A 22,523-nucleotide genomic window follows, 5' to 3' on the forward strand; every position below is an offset into this window, starting at 1 on the left:
AAGTATCTGTGGCTAAAGAAAGGTAAGAACTGTCTTTGTATATTTTATGACTCTGTTTATGTTTGCACACATCAGAACAAACTAGGGCAAAATGGTTTTGAAAAGCTTGTACCTTTTTAGCTCATTGTTTCATTTTCACATCCTCAGATTCAAATATGTAAAGTTGGCCTCGGTTGTTCATCTTTGAACATACTCAGGTTGAATCAGTACCATGTATATAAACAGCTTTCAGGTGACTCCCAAAGTTGGGTTCCAGAAGTTCTTTTGTGAATGGTCAAGGACCTCTCAGAAAGCCTTAAGACAAAATGCCTTCTCCAAAGTAGTCTCCTTTTGAAATGATAGTGGGACCTGGTTTTCACCATCTGGTTTTAAATTCATGGCACCTGTCCCCTGTAGGGCTGAGGGTAATAAGCATTCAATGTATCGGGCTTTATAGAAGGCATGTTTTTTTTAATCATCCAGCAACCCTTCGAGGTGATTTACATAATTGAGCCAAAGTCTCACAGTTGGGAAGGGGCAGAATGAGGAGCCAAACCCAAGGTTTCACTTCCCAAGTGTATTCATTCAGTATTCTAGGCTAGAACCTGAGGATCCAGCAGTGAACAAAATCACCTCCAGAAGTTAGCTTCTGTTTCTGTTTGCTGACCCTTCCGGCCATTCATCCTGAAGACCTAAAACCTAAAGCACTAAGAAGTGATAATCTAGCTCAACATAGCAGTTTCATTTCTAGGAACTTCAGAAAAACTGAATTAATTGCTGCTCGCCCACCCTTTTAAGGTCCAGTAGGCTAACTGTGATGTTGTTGTGCTGACTATTGTGAAAAGGCAACCATTTTGTGTGTTACATCCAAGAAAAGGCCATGTTGGTGTCCTTTTGAATTGACACCGCGGTAAATTAGAAGCAAGGGTAAGCTTGTCTCGCACTTAAACATGTTGAGAGTTTTCATTTTTGTGAAAGAGTGGAATTAAAGGTTTGGGAAGGCTCTCATCTATCTTGTTTTCCCAAGAAAAAGGAAAGAGACCTTTTTAGTGTTGTTGTAGAAAAGTGTGGCATGTCACTTCTTAAGTTACGAACTTGTTCCCTTCTGTGTAATAACATTCTTTTTTGAATAGTGCTGAAGTGTGTTGCCTTTTGAAGGCTATGAGGATATTTTCACCATCACTAGTTTAACTTTAATATTATTTACTTTATGTGACACGAAAATTATAAACCCTGAGGTGACAGTGGAAATATTTGAGGATAGATTGAAATAATCTCTCAACAATGGGGAAGACTGCCTTATACTTGGAGAACAGGGAGTTTTGGAAAATATTACAACCCTGTGTATTTTGTTTCATTAACACAATTATGCACCTTCCCTTTCACCCCGCCCCCCAAAAAACTGTTATGTATCTTTATTTTGTCCAATCCCATTTCAGTCATCAGGTATTTCTTTCTTTCTTTCTTTCTTTCTTTCTTTTTTTTTTTTATTTGTAACCTGGTAACTGAGAATAGAGGTTTGACACCATATGTTCCCCTGTGCTTCTTCAGGTAATTGACTCCCCTGTGACAATAACAGTACTCACTTTCTGATAACTTGAGAAACAGAGTCATTTTCTTGGTCTGTGCTAAATTGAAACTCTTCCATGGCAATTTGTATCTTTAACTTTCTGTGACACACTTGAGACATTAATCAAGGTAGTGCTCAAAGTGCTTCAATGTCTGTAATGAGCACATCTCACTAATTTCAACGCAACATGCAAGTTTGTGATTTATACCCATGTTAAGGGAAAACATGATTAAAAGAAAAAACAGTACTGCAAAGAGCCCTGTTTTGGAAATCTCAAATCCTTGCTCAGCAACTTCCATGAGCCATTATCATCATCGTCGTCGTCGTCACCATCACCCTCTCCATGTCTCGGGGTGGTCAATGATAAAATGGATATAAGAGTTTTATAATATGTAGGTCCTTTATGTGCTTAAAGGGGAAGCTATATTTTAATTTCTACCACATGCATAGAAAATCATGCTCAACTATGACTTGAAATTAGCATTTCAGCCAAATGAAATCTCCATGTGTGGATGCAGTGTCCGGGGTCTGACTCATTTGATGGGTGAAAACAAAGTATGTGTTTTATATTCTAGAACCAATCCTGGCTGTAGCATTTGTGCCTCAGAAAGTTCTGATTCACTGGGGCTGAGTCCATAGGAATAGGCTGGTTTACTCGGGAGCTCCTTTCAATGCAAATATTTATTTTGCTTGCTGGAAACAAAGGATTGCAGTACCAGTCACTAAAGAAAAGCAGCTAGCTACAGGCTTGGCCTGCAGAGCAAAAAACAAACAAACAAACAAAAACTGGGAAATAAAGTCATTTGGGGTTGAGTTTGGTGTGCACTTTAATTTGGGCCTCAGAACTGCATGCATTGTAGTGATAGAAATATACTGTCAATGGCATATAAGGCCTCCCTTTGGGGACCTGGGTTATTTATTCAACTGTCCCAAATTAATAGCGAAATGACTAAGCCTTATATTCGCCAAGGCCGGGTGATTCTGGCATAAACTTGGCAAGGAAAGCAAATAAGAGGCAGGCCAAGGGGTGTGTGGGGGAAAGCTTACATGAGCTCAGCACCCTCATGTAAGTTGTGGAGGCACATTTAATGCCGCTAAAAGCCAGCCATCTTACTCGTTGGTTTTATTGCTTCCTGGGACCACTAATCCCAAACCACCCCTGATTCAGCAACTTCTTGGCCTCCTTCTCATCTTTAAATAGTACATTCTGATATGGATTTTTTTTTCCTGTCTGCTGAATCATGTGACCTCCTTTCGCCTGGGAGGGCAGGTTTTCTCCTTATCTCTTCCATCCATGCCAGCTAAGAGCTCCAGGCTCAGGAAGGCTGGACTCCCCTCTGGACAGAAGGGCTGACCTCACAGTCAGCAGCAGCAGGAGTTGGGCCCTTTTTGCAGTCAGATCACAGGTCCCAGACAGCCCACCCCGGCTAGGGGCAGCTCTTCATGAGAGTCAAACAGCGGCCACGTTTATCTGGCTTCTCCTCTGTAAAGAAACCAGTTATTTTATTGGTAGTTGTGAAAACAAAAACAAAGTTCATGCTACATTAAATACCTGGGCATAAATCTCATACTAGGGGTACCCCCTCTCTCCTTGTCTCTTTAATTGAAAGTGCTAATGAATGGAAGCCTGAAGGATGATGCCTTTGGGCTTGAAAATGTATTTGTTTTTATTTTCTTAAAGCATTGAACCTTGTCATTTCCACCTGGACTTCTCCACAAACGGCAGAGTCCCTTATCTGCAGAATTTCCTGTTCCTTTTTTGGCCTTTGTGTACCTGTTACCCCTCTGAACTGAATTTGAAAAAAAAATTTAAAATCAAAACCAAATCATCGATATTTTTATTCTTGGGGTTGGGGGTAGGGAGCAGCAAGGTTAAAGGAGCAGAGAACCCTTTCTTTTCTTCCCTTTCTCCTCCATGAATAATAGTCAGGAAAGAGAAGGAGGGTGGGAGAAAGGATACATGAGGCTTCACTGTTGGAGACTTGTGAAAACACAGTTTGCAAGAACTTCCTGTTTGTTTCCTGTTTGGTTTTTCTTAGTCCCTTGTGTGCATCTGTGTACTTGTGTATGTGTGTGTGAGAGAGAAAGAGAGAGAGACTGCCTGACTTATTACAGTCAGCATCACATATGAAATAAAACCGAGCATTTAGCTATTAGATATATCCGAGTGAACAGATATATGCACGCGTAAACGGATTTAGTGGGTCTTCGTGGTGTGTTAACTGCTCTCTAATAAATTAGTACATAATTAATGAGGGCCCTAGTTACACTTCTAGTTGTCTAGCTTAAAGTATCCATTTTCATTAAAACTTCTGCCAGGTTAAAGCCAATAGTAGCTATCTGGAAAAGTTAACAGATGTGAGTTTCACAAATAGAGCCGCAATGTGCGCCACATACGTAATTTTTACATTTTCCAGTAGTTGCATTAAAAAAAAGTTAAAAAAAAGCGAAATTCATTTTAGTAATGTAGTTGATTTAACTGTCTATCCAAAATATTGTCATCTCAAAATGTAATCAATATAAAATTAACAATGAGATATTTTACATTTTTTTGTTACTGACTCTTCAAAGTCTGGTGTGTACTTTACACTTACTGCACATCTCCAGTCGGACTAGCCACAATTTCAAGTGCTCGAGAGCCCCGTGTGGGTTGGCTACTGCACTGGACAGCAGGGCTAGCATCTCACAGCTGTTTTCAGTTTTGATAAGGTCTCCCTACGGTTTCTGTATGTTTTCGTTGTAACAGGAGAAAATGGAAACCAAACACTGCATGTCATTTGAGGACTGCGGTGTTTCCCCAAACTCGGAACAGTGGGACCCAGAGCTGCCCTGTGGAAAAATAGATTCGGTGATGAAATGAGTTAGGAAAGTTCTATTCTTTTACCCCTTTGGGAAATTTACATGGTGTACTAACATATCACAGATTCTGAGAAAACTCTCCTGCATAAAGGAAGCTGACTGAAGTTGCTGAGTTCTGTGTCTGGAAGGTTCAACCTCCTGATTGCGGCTGTAACCCAGCTACCCCTCTAAAAACACGGTCAGGCTGGCATGGTATGCTTATTTGATTTTTTCTACACAGGTGTTTTAACACCCCTTCCCCCACCCCTCACCCCCAGGCCCATTAAAGATACCAGAACAATGGTTGTGTCCCTGAGTATTAATCCCTACTAATTATCTTGTCATCACAAAGACCTGAGGTCATTCTTTACTCGACTTTTGGGGACAAGAATTCTGGAAATTGCCACAAGTGTCTCTACATAAGAAAAACTGTGTGTCTTCCCCTCCTTCACTCTTTTTGGAGCCAATCTCTACTTATTCAGAATCACCCAAGAGCCAAGATATGTCTTCTCATTCTAGAACCACCTACTAAATTGAAACCAGCAGATGGCTTTAATATCTTGCATGGGGACACAGACCTTCAGAAACTACCCAAATACACAGCTTCCTCTCATTCTTTGAGAAATTAGGAGCACTCTAAAAAGATTAGGGGAGAAACACTGAATGTGTATATGTATAAACAGAATACAGTTTCTTAAGTAGAGTAATACCGTTCCCGCTAATGCTTTTTAAAAAATAGTTTGTGTGTGGTGTTAATTTACATGCTTTAATGTGCACTGTTCTTGTAAAGTGTGTAAAGTAGCTGTGACTTAGCAATCAGTTTAAAGAAGCTATACACTATATTTGACAAGTGTCAGTCTTTAGCAAATGAGCTTTTTGCCTTTGTTTTAGTGGGGCTTCTGATGCTGCCCCGATAAGTTTTGTTTTATGATCTGTGCTTAAGTGGCAATTACCAATTAAGTAGCTTCTGTCACCGAATTTGGTCCAAGTTGACTATAGTAACCCTTATATATGGACGTATTCAAATAAGATTGATTAAAAAGATCAGTTTTGTCTCTGTTTTTTAGGACTTTAGTCTTTCAATATTAGAGAAGTCTTCTGAAGACTATAGCGGTAGTAGTATCCCTTTGCTCTTGAAAATGCCAAGTATACCATGAGTTTTATATAGACTTTACAGAAGTAGGAGTGAAACATTCTAAGTGCCGAAGTTTGGGTTTTAGAATCCGTCTGATTTGGAAGGGCAGTCCATTCTCTAAAAAGGTAAGAGCCTTCCCAACTTTGAATATCTAGCAGAGCTCTGCTTGGAACAGAAGTCTGAATTTTAACCTCGTGGATTTCATGGAGCTAAATTAACACAATGGGTTTTGTAGAATCCAATTATTGGGGAATCACTTCGCAAAGCCATATACTGGGGAATAGTTAAGCACCACATGTTAGTTTTGGAGTGTGCATTTCCCAAGTGAATAAAATTTACTTCACCAAAAAGACTTTTTACACAATCCACAATACTTAAACAGAAATATGATTGTATCATTGGAGGGAAAAAAATTTCACCTTCCTAATGATACATTTCACATTCACTGGTAAACTAGTGCAATTCCTTAATTATTTTGGGATGATACAAAAATAATCTGTCAATAGAATATAGTTGCTTATTCCTATCTAGGAATGAATACATGCTATTATTTAAAGTACTGTTGGATTTTAAAGAACTGCTTAATAAATTAGTATTATTAATAAAATTGTACTCTTTGCAATACATTAGCCTCAGCACAAACGCAGTTAAAGACAAAATTATTTAAAGATACATCAAATAATAGAGATTAGTTATTATTACTCTAAAATCTTAATTTATAGTAGCATTAAATCCAACACCAGTTATCTGCTGTATATAACTAAAATTTTGAAAGTCTTGCACACAAAATGAAAGGCTTCTTGAAAAATGCCTTTTTGCCAAAAACAGGTTCTATGACCTTTTGCTAATTATTATATTTCTTTAGGGGTACTTTCAGGCGCTTTGAAAGACATACCTGTAGCAGCTAGGTCTAAATTAAGAGCAGAACATTCTGTCAGATATTTTACTATTATCACAAAATGTTGTAGTACTGTATTTTATAATAAAACCAAATTCTCAAGTATCCTAGTATATTACATATTATTATACCAAAAAAGCCACTTTCTAGGAGTGTATTCTTGTGTACATAATTTTTTTAAAATAATGTTTATTTCAGTCCTAGCAAGAAAGTATAATGCAATACGTGACATTTAATTGATCTTTAGTCAAAATCCATTTAGGTATTTGACAGGAAAACTGGCAATCATAAGCTCTAATGTATAGATTATTCTCAAAGACAAAATGGCAAACGATAAGACATAAAAGACACGGTCACTGGGACAAGTTAGCTAGTATGCACACCGAGAAGGGTCAGTTTGCCAGTGCTTAATCAGATTTTAGCTTTTGTTATTGTTGTTCCTGGCGGGGGAAGTGCTACAGTCAGTTGGTGTGGCCTCCTTTTCATGTGGGGGATTTGCTCACAGCCAGTGCATGGTATAATGAAATCTCTTTGGAAGCAGGATTGAGTCAGAAGCTGAGAGATGCACCTTACTGTTTTTAAAACTGCTGTTAACAATGTTCTAAACACTGTGATCTTTCCAAATGTGTTTTCTGTATTAGTTTTGTACTGTAGACAATAATACGCCATAAACTGGACTCTATAGTGTTTAAAGCAATGTTACTTATTGGCTTATCACCTCCCGCATATTTATGTACAGTCTACTTAATCATAGAAAACCTGTGATAATCCTTTGCCTTAAAATAAAATCTAATGCTAAATATTGAGTGTGCTCTAATTAATCATTTTAAGCTACAAATTAATTTTGCCATTAAAGCTTAAGACAGTGTCAAATAAAATATTACACAAATACTCTGTGAAGTGTTGCTGCCTATTCTGTGTTTGTGACAGTGTGTGTATCTTGATCTAGGACATGATGACCTGCTGGGTTCTATAAATAGATATTAGTAATCCTTTTAGAGAATGGGCCTGGCACTTCTCAGCTGTGGGCTGAATCCTCTCCTTAACCCTTATAAATAGATTTTCCCAGGCCACCCAATAATGAAGAAAAACAGCCCTCCTCTACAATTTTTGTCTTGATTCCTACTGAATCTTCACATTCTATTTGTGTTGCCATCCTCTTCATAAATAGAAAAATGCCAGAGATGCCTGAAGATGAAATCACCTAATTTCAAAAGGGAAAGGGATCTTGTCATTATTAAAGTCAAATCTCTTATGGAACAAGTTAGAACCTGAGTTGTAGAGAGATTTAGTGACTTGCTCAAGCTGAGTGACAAAAGTGGGCTGAGCCCATCCTGATGTCCAAAAGATTGTCACAAGTCCAGTGAGTGAAAAGGAACTGTGTTAGTCTTGGGGCTGGCACACAGAAGCAAGCAGAGGGAGGTATGGCTTGGGCTAGAAAACTATTTCCTTATTAGGTCCTGATCTTCGCTCTGCGTTAGTCAGTTATAGAGGAATACATTTTGAAGGCAGTTGTTTTGAGAAAGAAAGCGTTGGCTCCTAAGGATTACCACTGATGCTCTTTCACCTTGGAAGCAATGCTTCAAAGAACTGTATTTGGGAGACGGGCAAGCTTACCTGGCCCCGTGAAAAGGTACATCCTGGGTGCATGACAATAAATACACTTGTACTTTGAAAAGCATCTGTGTGGTCTGGTTATTTTTAAGTGACCGGAAACGCTGGCCCTTTGAGGAATTAAGCGTCTCCTAGGCCCGAAAACTAGAGACTGGGCTGGAAAGGCATCCAGACCCTAATTCGGGACCCCGCGGGCTGCAGGTTCTCTAAGGGACGTGACGGTTTCGAACGCGAGCGCCGGCCAAGGGGTTTTAGGACCCAGCGGCTGCGTGCGGGGCCGGCGGGGCCCGCCGCCTCCAGTGGGGCTCGGTGCGGGCTATCTCCCGGCGCGGGTTCGCGGCCCGCCGGCGGATCGTCACCTCAGAGACGCGACGGGCATTGAGGCGCGCGGGCGGCGCACCGTGCGTGTGGGCGTGTCCTGACCGGGCCGCGCGCCCCGCCCCAGCCCCGCCGGGTCGCTCGCCCCCAGGCCCCGCTCCAGCGCTCCGGCCCCGCGCCCTCGGCGGGCGGCGCAGAGCGCGGGAGCTGTTGGGGCCGGGCATGCCGGGAGCCCCTGGAGCCGCCGCCGCCGCCCCCGCGTCCGCCGCCACCGCGTCCGCCGCCGGTGCGCGCCGCTGACGCGCGGAGATGAAATTCCCGGGCTCCGTGCTGGCGTCCGTGTTCCTGTTCGTGGCCGAGACGACGGCGGCGCTCTACCTGAGCAGCACCTACCGCTCGGGCGGGGACGGCATGTGGCAGGCGCTGACGCTGCTCTTCTCGCTGCTGCCCTGCGCGCTCGTGCAGCTCACGCTCCTCTTCGTGCACCGCGACTTCAGCCGCGACCGGCCGCTCGTCCTGCTGCTGCACCTGCTGCAGCTCGGGCCCCTCTTCAGGTGGGTGCGGGACCCCCGGCGGCGGGGGGCGGCCCTCCTGGGGAAGGCAGCGGTGGCCGGAGCCGGGGACCGGGCCCAGGCCGGCCCGGCCGCCTCCTCAGCCCCACCGTCCCTGTCACAGGAATGCGGCAGGATCCTGGGAGAGTGGGACTCAAGCCGGGGCGTACCGCCTTCCTGTTAGGGTCTAGCGCAGGAAACTGCCAGTAGTCCATTGAATTTGACCAACAGAAGGGTCAAGCTTTCCCTGAGATCAGGTGGGCAGGATGGGCTTGTGTCGTGACAGACCCTTGGGAAGTGGCTTCTAAATGGCCGTTAGAGCGGAAGCCTGTACAAGTGATTGAATTTAATTTAAATTGATCAAACACGTGGAGTTGACTTTGTGCCAGGCCCTGTTCTGAGCGCGTTACAAACATTAACTTATATAATTCTCAGACATGACCCTAGAAATCCACGCATCATTCTTTCCTCTGGGATGGTGGAACATACAGGGTTGTAGAGATGTCTTCGGGGCCCTGCCTGACTTCCACACGCACCCAGAGAAGCTGGAACACGGGTGCCGTGAAGACCAACACTTGGGGCGGTGTCAAGAAAAGAAAAACTATTAGTGACATTTCTGGAAATTTAGATTTATTAACACAAAGCAAGTAGAAAAATAACTTGCTGGTAATGAAGTAGAGTTTGGCTTATCTAAAGCCATGAAGAGAGTTTGAAATGTGTTGTTTTGATAGCTTTCATCTTTGTAGGAAAAGCAAAACAGAGGGTTTCTAACTGGATTAAGAACAAATTTATAATACTGATCTTTAGACCTAGATGGTACAGGAATTGGAAGAGGTAGAAAGGCCAGAGATGCACCCAGCTGCCAGAAAATTCAGCTAACCAGGAACCTTTCCTACCAGGAAATATCTAACCCCCACCCCAACACACCACACAAACACACAGACGCACAGACACAGTCATGCAGCAAGATAGATTTTACAGAGCCCTATTATAAAACTTTGCACTTCATGTTAGAGACAGTTGTCCCAGCTGACACTCAGAATACTGATTTGTAGTTTACACATAGTCAGGACAAACTTGGTGAACAAGTTTCCCAGCCTCCAGAAGCCACAGAATCCTAGAAAGAAAGAGGAAGAGGTGCACTGGCAGGAGTAAGAAGTTGCTACTGACATCCTGAGAGCAAGGGAAGAGTTAGGGGGAAAAGAGAGTGAGAGCAAGAGTGAAGGGAATTTTTAAAGTCCTGCAACCTGGGACCATAGAGGGAGAAGTTAGTTCTCCCTGGCCAAGTAGGCCACAGCTCCTGATCATATTCCCACTCAGTAAAATCATTGTGCTCTGACTTTGAACAAGACACACATCGTTTCTTAAGTTCATCTTGAGAAAAGAAAACTCATTGCTCACGATACTGAAGTAAAGTGACAGTGCGAGGGCAACCGGCTTTTCTCAAATGCTTCTTGTGCCATATGGTTTGGTAGGTAGGTGTTTCTGTCCCTCAGTTCGTTGAAGCCTCATCATGAAGTAGATGTAATTGTCCCCATTTTATAGATGAGGAAAATGAGACCCCCAACCACATTTGGAAGGCTTCTCAGAAATGGAGTTGGCTTCATTATGTGGAAGAAGGCAGAGGAGCATGGGGTATATTTAATCAGTAGTTCTATCTTAAATTAAGACAGTTTGATCACCTTGGCGAAATTAAAAAACACAGCCTAAGTAAGCATCTGGGTAAATGATAATATCCCATCAGTATTGCCATTGAAAGTGTATCTAAGTACTGATAGTGATTCAAAACAAAGCTAAGGACATAACAGTATGTATAAAAACAGAATGGCACACAGAGACCTCAGTTCAAGGAAATATACCAAGTTGTTAAGAGGGATAATTTCTAGATGGTGGAGTTACGGGTGATTTGCATTTTCTCCTGAAAAATATAGAAAAGTGCATCCTTTTCTCCTTTATTATGTGTCTCTACATTTTTTAGTTTTTACAGTAAAATATTTTAACTTTAAAGAAAGAAAAAGTCTGGTGCATTGGAGAGAGAACTTCTCGGCCATATATAAAGTTTCAACACCATAAAGAGACCTATTTCCAGAAAAATCTGAATGGGTCATTGTCTTCTGGGGGGAAAACAAAATAAAACATAAAAAACAAAGGAACAAAACACCCGCTTCCCGCTTCCGTCACATTCTAAGGCAGCTGATTCATTTCAAGAAGATGTTGGACCCATGTTGAGATACACAAAATGCAGTTCCAAGCCTCTTAGCTTCCAGATGAAAAGAAAAGCAGTTTGATGTTGTGTATTAGCATGGCTTTGATATCTTATTGGAAGTTCTTCCTGCTGACTGTTTCTGTTTTAACTCTTAAGATATCAGCTTTACATAAAGATCAAAATTATTTCCCCCAAAGGAGAGTCTCTTTTCCTTTCTTATCAATTGGACTTTGTAATATGTTGAAAATGTTTTTGGAAAATTTAGCTCTATTCAATTTTGGGTGTATACTAACTAGCCAAACTCCTGTTCTTTTCAGGTGAGATTTTTTTTTTTACATTACATTGTAATGATTATGGGCTGAACAGGACAAACTAGGCCCCGCTCCTTTTTTCCTTCAGGGAAGCATTGGGAGAGCATCATATTTCATTTCAATCAGTCTCCTGTTTAAAACAGTAGTTGCAGTTTGAAGGCTTGTTTCGTCATTAAGGGTAGGTTGGAATGACACGAACATTGAATAATGTCTTGAGTTAATTTTTTTTCTATTTTAAAGACAGTCTTACTGTGAATGATATTAGATATTCTGGAGAACCAGAGGGGGAAGAGCACCTCTTAACAACAATAACAAAATTTGTCATTTTTTTAGAATTATTATAAACTAATTGGGAGAAGGGAGAAGAATGAGTTACAGGTTCAAGGAATTTTCCTCCATTCTTATTCACTGATCTAAGGAGGAAAAAATGGTACATAAAAATCTGGCTTTATAAAATAAATGCTAAGAAGTTCTAGTAATTTTTAAATTGAAGTATAGTTGATATACAATATTATAGAAGTTACAGGTGTACAATATAGTGATTCACAATTTTTAAGGATATACTCCATTTATAATTATTATAAAATATTGGCTATATTCCCCATGTTGTACAATATATCCTCGTAGTTTATTGTATGCCTAATAGTTTGTACCTCTTAATCTCCTACCCCTATATTGCCCCCCTCACTGGTGACCGTGAATTTGTTCTCTATATCTGTGAATCTAGTAATTTTTTCTAGGACATTGCAAAATGATTCACCATAGTATTTCTTTCTATAGTAAACTTTCAAAAGACTTTAAAATAATAATAGCCTAAATTTGAAGAGCTTTTTTGTTGTTTGCAAAGTGCTTTTACATACAGTATTTAATTCCATCCACTGTAAAACCTTGTGAGCTGTCATTATCTTTTTTTCACAGTTGAGAATTGAGGCTCAGTAAGATTATGCAAGTGGCCTTTCAAAGGTCACATGGCACTTTCTATTTAACCAGTTTGGTTCTTTTTTTTTTTTAACCAGTTTGGTTCTTGTGTAGCTTCACAGAGCATGTGTGTCATATGAAGATAACGTGGCGTATAGGAAATCATAATCAGTATTCCTCTTGAAAACGTTTTTATTAATTACCTTAGAGGGTCTCTGGTACTGCAGATTATTTGTGCTGACACCAACATGCATGGTTTCAGCTAAAGGATAAACTTCCACTTTGGTACTTGAAAACAGGATAAAGTGAAAAAAAAAAAAAAAAGGATCAACCTGCTGATTACCTGCATAAGAGATCAGCAAACTATGCCCCACAGGCAAAAATCTCCCCGCTGCCTGTTTTTGTAAATAAAGTTTTGTTAGAACACAGCCATGCTCATTCATTTATGCATTGTCTATGGCTGTTTTGCATTACTGTGACCTGTAAAGCCTAAAATAAGTAGTCTTTGTAAATACTTTAAAGAAAATGTTTGCCAACCCTTGATCTACACAATACTGAAAAACTACCTTAAATGATTTTGATGAAAATAATTTATAGCTATATCTAGACAACCTCTCAAGCAAAACAAAGCAAAAAACAGATTTGGAGTAATTGGATGACTTGCAAAATTCCAAGAATAGTAGTGTATTTCTTACCAGTTTTCTTAACCAGTAGTGACAAATAGCAGAAATTTTTCACAAATGTATTAAACACCTACTATGTGTGATGCTCTGTGCTAAGATTTTTATTAGTTGGGAAAAACAGTGGATTGCAAGGGGATCCACCTGGGTTTCAGGGCCACCTCTGTGATCAGCTCATTCTGGGACCTTCTTTCATTTCTGTTGGTAGACAATGAAGTCTCGTTTTGTCTACAATTCTGCGGATGCTTTTCGTTTAACACAGCTCCCTCTTCAGCATCAAGAGAATTGCTTTCTCCTCTGAACCTTCATTTTACTCATTTAAGTCTTAGCATATGCTAGTGTTTTGTTTGTTTGAGTCTTTAAAAATTCTGAGTTTGATTTTATTATTCGGGTAAAACGTATTTCTTTTTCAAACGACAGAAGAGCAGGAAATAGATAAGCACAACTAAAAAAATTTAAAAGTTCTAATTTGACTCAAGAGAACAAGTCTTAGTGTTTTGTTATATATCTTTACTAAAATTTTTTTACAGCGGTAAGCTGGTAAACCATAAACTGTCTCTTAAGAAGGAAAAAGCCCTGATTTGCAGCATTTGCCGATTTCTGTGATTTACATATTTCCATTATGGCCTATGTCAAACTACTAAGTTGTTTAACAGCCGGCTTACAAAATTCCTATTTAACAGTCTCTTCAGTCAGTATGAGCCAGCTCAAGCACTCCACTATTTATGTGTGTGTGTGTGTATATATATATAATTTTCTTTTTATAAAAAATGAAACTTTCTATATATATAACTGAATCATTATGCTGTACACCAGAAACTAACACAACATTATAAATCAACTATACTTCAGTAAAAAAGAAACTTTATATATATATATTCTATTGTAATTTACCCTTTTCACTTACCAAATTAAGTAAACATTTATATATCAGTAGATGTATGTGTATACTGTTAATTTTAAGGATTGGATAATATTTGATTGAATACAAATATTAGGATTTATTTAATCATTGTTTTATTTGGGGACCTTGAGAGTATTCCTAGAATTTTGCTATTACAAATAATGCTATGATTCAAATTCTTACAGTAGGCTTTCTTTCTAAGTGAGTTAATATATGAGAACTATCTTAAAATCTGAATGTGCTATATAAATATTAGTTGTGCTATTTATTATCCTTATTATTTATTGGTCCCATTTTCCCACATAGATTGTGAACACCTCTGAACGCAGCAAGGGTATCCAGCTATCTTTGCATTCCCCACAGTACTTAGCAAAGTATGTCTGTGTTCATTCACATATTTGAGAATAAAGACAATGGTCAGTTTGTTCTGTCTTCTAATCCTTGTGATCAGTGGTCCAATGGTGTGAAGTTGCTAGACCTCAAACAGTCCTCAGTCATTTGAGTTTTTCCTTAGCAAATTCAGTTGGATCAGCTGGACTTCATTATTTTCAACTGAACAAGTTCATCCATGCTGTTTTACATGTTTTCATGTAATATATTAAAGTGCCCATGACCCCAGTGGACAAAATGTAGCACATGGTTGCCTCTCCCTCCCTCCCTCCCTCTCTCCCTGCCTGCCTCCCTCCCTCTCTCACTTCCTCTCTCTCTTTCTCTCTCTTTCTCTCTCACACACACACACACAAACACAGCCATGTATCTTCCTTCTCCCAGGATCAAATGAACAAAGATAACAATCAAAAAATATGTCCACTTTGTACTCCCTAAAGACGTTCCTGCATTCCCTCTCTTACATCAGGTTTTATTTTATTATTCCAAATTATGCATGTATTCTCGTTGCCATAGTTGCCTAGGGGTGAGAGTACAAAGTTAACAACACTCAGTAAAGTAAATGAAGCCATAAAATCTTCCAGCAATATTATAAGGTTATTATAAAAATGCAAGTTTGGGGGAAAATGTCCTTTAACAATTTTTAAACCTAAGTCCATGAGCATTTTTCTTATTCTTAGGAAAACCCCATTTTCCCCAGCATTTTTCTTATGAAAATTTTTGAACATACAGAAGCCAACTTAAAAGAATTGTATGGTGAACACCCAAGTCCTCACCACCTAGATTCTACAATTAACATTTTATTTCACACATCTATCTGTCTCTCTATTGATCCATCAACCCATTTGTGTGTGTGTATGTGTGCACACTTTAAACAGTACTCTTCCTCTCTTTGATATTCATATAATTATCGAAGAGGAAGATCTAAATTTAAAGCCAGGTCCTCTATCAGTCTCGAAATGTGACTGGTTAGGGCTCCATCCCTAGGGCAGGATTGAAATTCCATAGATAAGATGTAGCTGGCAGACCTCTAGGCATGATTGACTTTAGTCATATCTGTAAAGGCTTAGCAGAGAGAGGTGGAATGTGGTCATCCAGGGGAGTTCTAGAAGGGAAGTTGCTCTGTGCTAGGGGATCTCCCAACCATAGCTGCTGTTTTAACTGAGGTGATTTGGGGCATCTGTTGGATGTAGAAAAGATACATGTGCATATATGTGTGTATAGACGCACACACACCCCCATATACTGTATTATCTCCATAACAATGTGCCAAAGTAGGTTTTATTTGTGCTTTATAACTGAGAGAATGGGCTTGGATTAAATGACTTGTCTGGGGCTGCACAGCTGATAAGTGTCGGGAGGGGAAATTGAACCACTTCCCAGTTCATTCTCTTTTTGGGTTCCTTGCCTCAGTGGCCTTCGGTGTCACCTCCCAGTTGGTTCTCGCTCAGTGCCAGTTGGCCTGCTGGAGGGCCTCAAGAGGACTGTGTGCTCAGACCTGGTCCCTGGAGTAGATGATTTTAGAGTTTAGGATTTGCAGATACTAACTACTATATATAAAGAAGATAAACAGCAAGGTCCGACTGGATAGCACAGGGAACTGTATTCAATACTTTATAGTAGCCTATAATGAAAAAGAATATGAAAAGGAATAGATATATGTGTAAAACTGAATCACTATGCTGTTCTCCAGAAATTAACAGCATTGTAAATCAACTATACTTGAATAAAAAAAAAAGGAAGAAGAAGGGGCTACAGTCCAGAGTAACCAAGTCAAGGCTTTGAGAATCAGGCAAAATATAAGCAGAGTAACAGAAAAGACAACATCCTGTCCGCCTCTGATTATCATGACTTGCTGATTTGTTTCCAGGTGTTTTGAAGTCTTCTGCATCTATTGTCAGTCAAGCCATGTCGAAGAGCCATATGTCAGCATCACCAAGAAGCGACAGATGCCAAAAAATGGTCTCTCAGAGGAGATTGAGAAGGAAGTGGGCCAGGCAGAGGGCAAGCTATTCACCCACCGATCTGCGTTCAGCCGGGCATCAGTGATCCAGGCTTTCCTGGGCTCAGCCCCACAGCTGACCCTGCAGCTGTACATAAGCACACTGCAGCAGAACGTCACTGTCGGAAGATGTATGTATATTTTTTATTTCTACTTGCATTTGGGAATCAAAATGTAGAGCAAAATACAAGGTTTATTTTGTTTCAGGTGAAATTCGTTTATACGTGCATTCAATCCTGATTTTGTTCCAGTTACTGAGTTAAAAACTGAGTGAATTAAAATAATAAGGACATTTATTTTGCTTATGAATCTGCAATCTAAGCAGGGCTCAAAAGGTCTCACCTGTGCTCCACCGTGCATTAGCTGGGGTGGCTCAAAGATGGAGGTTTAGAATCCATTGGAGGCTCATTCAGTCACATTTTTTGTGGTTGATGCTGGCTGTGACTGGGGGCCTCAGATCTTCTAGGCCACTTCATCTCTCCATGTAGGCTAGTTTGGGCTTCCTCACAGCTTGGTGGCTGCTTTCAAGGGCAAGTGTCCTAAGAGCGAGAGAGGGCCAGGGGGAAGAGTAGCCCTTTTGTGATCCAGCCTTGGAAGTCATGCAGCATCACTTCTGCTGCATTTTCTTTGTTGAAGCAGTCAGGAATGCTGTCGAGTTTCAAGGGAACGATAAGAAAGGAAATTCTGACTTTTGTTGGGGAATGGTGGAGTTCTAGAAGTTCACTGCTGTGACCTTTTGGAAAATACAACTTGCCGTAGGCTGAAAATACAGCTGCCGGAGGCCTATTTGGATTTTGCCTTTGTCATTCAGTGATGGTTCTAAACCAGCAGTGACAGTTGGTTGTAGCAGTTTCTTTGTGGTGAATGAAGGTATCAAGAGTCTTCTCCTATCTTCTTGAAGTTCGATAAGTATCTTAGCTTTTAAAGGAACACAGTTCTCTAACCTATGGGCCACTCTGTCATTATCAAATCGAGGGCAGGTTTGATTAAGCCTGATTTCCAAAAACTGTACATGCGTCGGACACAAGTGAAAAATCTTCATATGATAAAAGGAAATAATCCCTCACAAATATTAATATTATAGGTAAATGAAAACCAGATACTCAGGTAAGTTTTGCTATGTGGATAAACAGAAATAACTTAAAAGCCTTAAGTTGAAAAAATATACATTTGAGGTGACACTGAAACTGGAATCTTGTAAAATACTCATATTAATTTCATTTCCCTTAATATTATCCTCTTCCTGCCTATATTCTAGGATGGCTGGTAAAATGTCTTAATTTATGGCTGAGCCACGGTATTTGCATGTCACAGCTATTTCCCTTACCCAGGTTACCTCAGAGTGACTGTGATTCCTAAGACATGTCAGGACTTTAAGTTGAGGTTTTGAACCTTGGCGGATTAACATTTATGTGAAAATGCCTCCCACAGCCCCAGGTGGACAGTAGGTGTTCAATAAATGCAGCAGCATCCTTGTTCTCTGAGGACTTATAACTGGAATGGGCATTGACCAAGATGAGTCCTCTGCATGCTGCTATATCCTTTTCCTGGTTCATTGCTTTTCCATGTGGTGGGGACACTGGGAGAGACCAGATGTGGTGATAGCCTTTTTGATTTCTATAAGTAAATTCAATTTTTTTCTCAAGTTATTGAAAATAAAGATTGTCTTTTAGTTCAGGGGTTGTCAAACAACAGCTTATGGGCCCAGTCAGGCACTGCTTGTTTTCATAAATAAAGTTTTATTGGAACACAGCCAAACCCTTCCATTATTTTTTTTAAACAGAGTTGAGTAGTTGCATAGGTGCAACAGAGAACGTATGGTCCACAAAGCCTAAGGTATTTACTATCTGACTCTCTACAGAAAGTTTGCCCACCCTTGTTACAGCTTTTCAGACAGAATTCTGTTCAGGAAAAGGAAACCTCTCATAAATGTCAGTGCCACAAAGAATACGTGACATGCCCTGACATAATGTAAGTCCTCTGAGAGTTACATGATAAATCAAATGTATATAAAAAAGGAAGTGGGCATGGTCCTCTTAAAACTTCATATGGCTGCCATTTATGTAGGTTTTGACTAACCCTAATCACTGTTTTAACATGTCTTAGGAAGAAATCCCTTACTCGCAAGGGGAAAGGTGGTTATAATTGGAGCACAGGCTGGGGTGTGCCACAAAGGCCAACATTGGTAGTGTCCATCGTATGATTAGGAATGCATTTTCTGCAAGGGTCAGACACTTGACTACAGGGTTAAACAACCTAGGGTTATTTTGCTCATCTAACAAGAAATCGGAGGTAGACAGTTGCTGGCATTGTATCAGCTGCTCATAGTGGTAAAGTTGATGTCCCTGCAGTTACATTGGCCTCTTTCCTGGGTTGCTACTGCATAGAATCCACCATAGCTTCATTCATGGTAGGAGGAGAGGATGAAGGCAGAAGGGTGACTGACTGTCTTTCTTCTTTTATAGTAAGTAAAAGCTTTCCCAGTAACCTCCCTAATAGACTTGATTTAGGGCTCCTTGAGCAGGACTGGTCACGTGGTCACCTCAGTGCAAGAAAGGTTAAGAAGGCTGGGTGGAGGACTGATTGCCACCAGTGGCTTAGAGTAACATTCCTTCAACTTCCCTGGTGATTAGGGTCACAGGAGGTGGGAACAAGGGGAGCTTGTTAAAAATGTACGCGTTACCAGGCTTCATTCCTGGAAATTGTGGTGTGATGAGTATGGGATAGGACCCTCAGATATGTCTTTTGACTTTATTTCTCTTTTGTTTTTTTTTAAACAAGTGCTCCAGGTAGTTTTTTATCATCAGCAATGTTTGGGAATACTGGAGTAGACTAGTCACAACCTCATTCAACATTCAAAGTCTATAACCTTCTCTTCTCTCTGGTTCTCTGCTCACTGAACAAGCAGTTATGAACTTGGCCTTGGCAGAGCTTGCAAGACAGGTGGAGCTGGCCACATGGTCCACTGGAGAGTTTTTTTAAATTGCACTATAATGCGTATAACATAAAATGTACCATTTCTAAGTGTACAGTTCAGTGGAATTTAGGATATTCACAATGTTGTGCATCACTACTATCTAATTGTAGAATATTTTCGTTACATTGACAAGAAATCCTGTTCTCATTAGCAGTCCCTCCTCATTTCCCCTCCCCCAGCCCTTGGCAGTCACTGATCTACTTTCTGTCTCTACGGACTTGCCTATTGTGCATATTTCATATCAATGGAATCGTACACTATTGGAGAGTTCTTTTTTTTCCGATAGTCAGTGAATAATGGATGCTGTCCGTGAGCTTCAGTCTTTGAGTCAAGTCAGCTCTCAGCAGGCGTTGATCAAATCTCTGGACCTTAGAGGAAAGGTTGGTCTGAGGCCCAGGTGAGCACACCAAGGTTACTGTGTTCTATGAAGGCCCCTGTAGCCTGCCACTTGGCCAGCCTGGATCTCAAAGTGCCTGTGTCTCTTCCACTCAAGGTGGGAATGTTGGTAATAATCCTGACTGTTTCTCAAACCCTTGCTTTGCGCCAGGCACCATGATTGGCCTGATTGTGTTTCACGGTCACAGCATCCCTGTGAGGTAGATATGATTACCTCCATCTGACTGAAGTTGAAAATTGTACCCATGTACCAGAGGAGGCAGAATTTGGGATTTGATTTATGTGAATTCATTCATGAATTCAGTGAATATGTATTGAATATGTTCTGTGTTCCTGACCTCATGCTGGGCTCTGAGGATAAGGTGGTGAATAAGGTGAACAGGCCCTTTTGGAACAGGATAGACGACTGGGAAACAAATAATTAGTCATATATTTATTTTATTTCAGGTATATCTTGCCAAGTGAAGGTCCCGTGTGAGGGTATATTGGGGGAATTTCACCAAGTCTGGGAGATGAGGGAAAATATTCCCAGAGGAACTTCAGTTTAAACTCAAATCTGGTAGGTGAGGAGTAGCCAAGTGAAGGAAAAGCAGGAAAGAACATCCTGGGATTTCAAACTTTATCCCAAAGGCAATAGGAAATCACTGATGAGTTTTAGACAACACAGTGTCATGATCAGATTTAGTTTTAGAAACTAATTACTCTGGAAAATGGATTAGAAGGGAGTGAGAGAAGAAACAGAGGGACCAGTAAGCGGGCTGCTGCAGTTGTCAAGGTGAGAATAGTCATGACTTGGGCTGGAATAGCAGAACTGGGTTATGGGCGCAATATTAATGATGTCAAAGTGGAACAAGGTGATGATTGATTGGGAAGGTGAGGCAGAGGGAGATGTGAAAAATGGCTCCCAGGTCCTGACATGGGCAGTCGTAGCCATGGATCCCCATGTGTGTTGGTCAAACAGCCGGGAGAAGGAGCAGGCTTGTAGTGTATGCTTTTGCTTTCAGTTTCAGACTTTTTTTTTAATAAACACATATAAAAAAATTTTTTTAACTTGTGAGAAAATCAGCAGATGTTATAACCAGCTTAAAAGGAGAATCCAAAGTATGGAAACAGGAATATTGACTAAGGATATTGAAACCAATGTGTATGTAAATGGAAGTAAAACCTGTTTGATTACAGCATGAGTAAGGTGAGAGTTGAACCTCTGTTGCATTAGGGGTTGTGCATGTCAGTCAGTGACCTACAGCTTACAAAGGGATATAAATGAACTCAAAGACAATGCAGGGCTCTAGTCAGGTAATCTGGAGTGGCGTCATAAAGACAGGATGATGTTTCCATGGAAACATTCATTTTTCTTGCTAGACTGTTAAAAAGTCAAGTAGGAAGTTGGAGTTCTCTGAAAAAGAGGGTCCAGTCAACAGAGAGACTGGGTTCCTATCACACATATTTCTAGTCCTGTCCTGATCAGGGCCCAGTTGACACTGATGACATCACAAAGTCTGAGTTGTCACAAAGGCAATGACCAATAAGAGGCTGGTGCCCAGGGAGACAGCAGGCAGAAGTTCACTGGCATCTCTAGAGGTCAGGCTAGGGGGACAGTCTAGCTAGATCCATCTGAGCAAAACATGCCAAGACCATGTTAGTCTTAAAAAGTAGGTAGATTTTCTCCTGCTCTGTAATAGCTGCGCTACAGGGTTCCCCAATAGCTGTGTGGACCCAACACCTGAGCTCTTCCGCCCGTCTTCCTGGCCGGCATCCTCGAGTACCCGAAGGCCAACACCCAGAAGCTGACAAGCATGGAGGCCCGCAGCAACCGCGAGGAGGCCCGCGGCAACCGCGAGGTGCCCCGCGGCAACCGCGAAGTGCCCCGCGGCAACCGTGAAGTGCCCTGCAGCAACCGTGAGGTGCCCTGCAGCAACCGCGAGGTGCCCCGCAGCAACCGCGAAGTGCCCCGCAGCAACCGTGAGATGCCTCGCAGCAACCGCGAGGTGCCGCGCTGCAACCGCGAGGTGCCCCACAGCAACCGCGAGGTGCCCCGTAGCAACCGCGAGGTGCCCCGCAGCAACCGCGAGGTGCCCCGCTGCAACCTTGAGGTGCCCTACAGTAACCGCGAGGTGCCCTACAGTAACCGCGAGGTGCCCTGCAGCAACCGCGAGGTGCCCCGTAGCAACCGCGAGGTGCCCCGCAGCAACTGCGAGGTGCCCTGCTGCAACCTTGAGGTGCCCTACAGTAACCGCGAGGTGCCCCGCTGCAACCTTGAGGTGCCCTACAGTAACCGCGAGGTGCCCTACAGTAACCGCGAGGTGCCCTGCAGCAACCGCGAGGTGTCCTGCAGCAACCGCGAGGTGTCCTGCAGCAACCGCGAAGTGACCTTTAGCAACCGCGAGATTCCCATCACCCCCGAAGAACCTGCCGAGGGCAATGGGCAACCACCTGCAGAGGGCAGTGGGCAACCATCTGCAGAGGGCAGTGAGCAACCACCTGCAGAGGGCAGTGGGCAACAAGTACCTCTGCCACCTTTTCCAGCCAGATGCCCTCAGTTAGGTCACCGCGATGCCTCTGCCGAAGGAAAAGTGATGCCTGCGTCCCAGGGCCCGCCTAGACCTCAGCGACTGCCTCATCTCACCCCCAGACTACCCACAAATGAGGGAGGCCTGAACTTCTGCCGTCATCACAGCCATTAAAGCATTTGAGTCATTGGCTGTGCTTGTCTCCTCTGTGTTTGTCATACAGTTGAGGCGTCTGTGGGACATCCAGGAGGGGCTGCGTCGTGGGGGGTTGGGGGTGGAAGGTGTGGTCAGGGTGGGATGCTGGAATCCATGATTTCAGGGAGCGGTTT

At 41.8% G+C, this 22,523-nt stretch overlaps 1 protein-coding gene across 1 annotated transcript in view; it reads left to right on the forward strand.

Moving 5' to 3' along the window:
* The first annotated feature begins 8,568 nt into the window (after nt 1-8,568).
* The window catches only part of XK (X-linked Kx blood group antigen, Kell and VPS13A binding protein), a 43,105-nt gene continuing 29,150 nt past the window's right edge, over nt 8,569-22,523 (forward strand). The window contains exons 1-2 of the mRNA XM_006211840.4: nt 8,569-8,906; nt 16,180-16,442. Coding sequence (XP_006211902.1) covers nt 8,662-8,906; nt 16,180-16,442 — 508 coding nt within the window. The 5' untranslated portion in view covers nt 8,569-8,661. The remainder of the gene's footprint in view (nt 8,907-16,179; nt 16,443-22,523) is intronic.

Source organism: Vicugna pacos, chromosome X (genome assembly GCF_048564905.1).
Source record: "Vicugna pacos chromosome X, VicPac4, whole genome shotgun sequence".
Lineage (NCBI taxonomy): Eukaryota > Metazoa > Chordata > Mammalia > Artiodactyla > Camelidae > Vicugna > Vicugna pacos.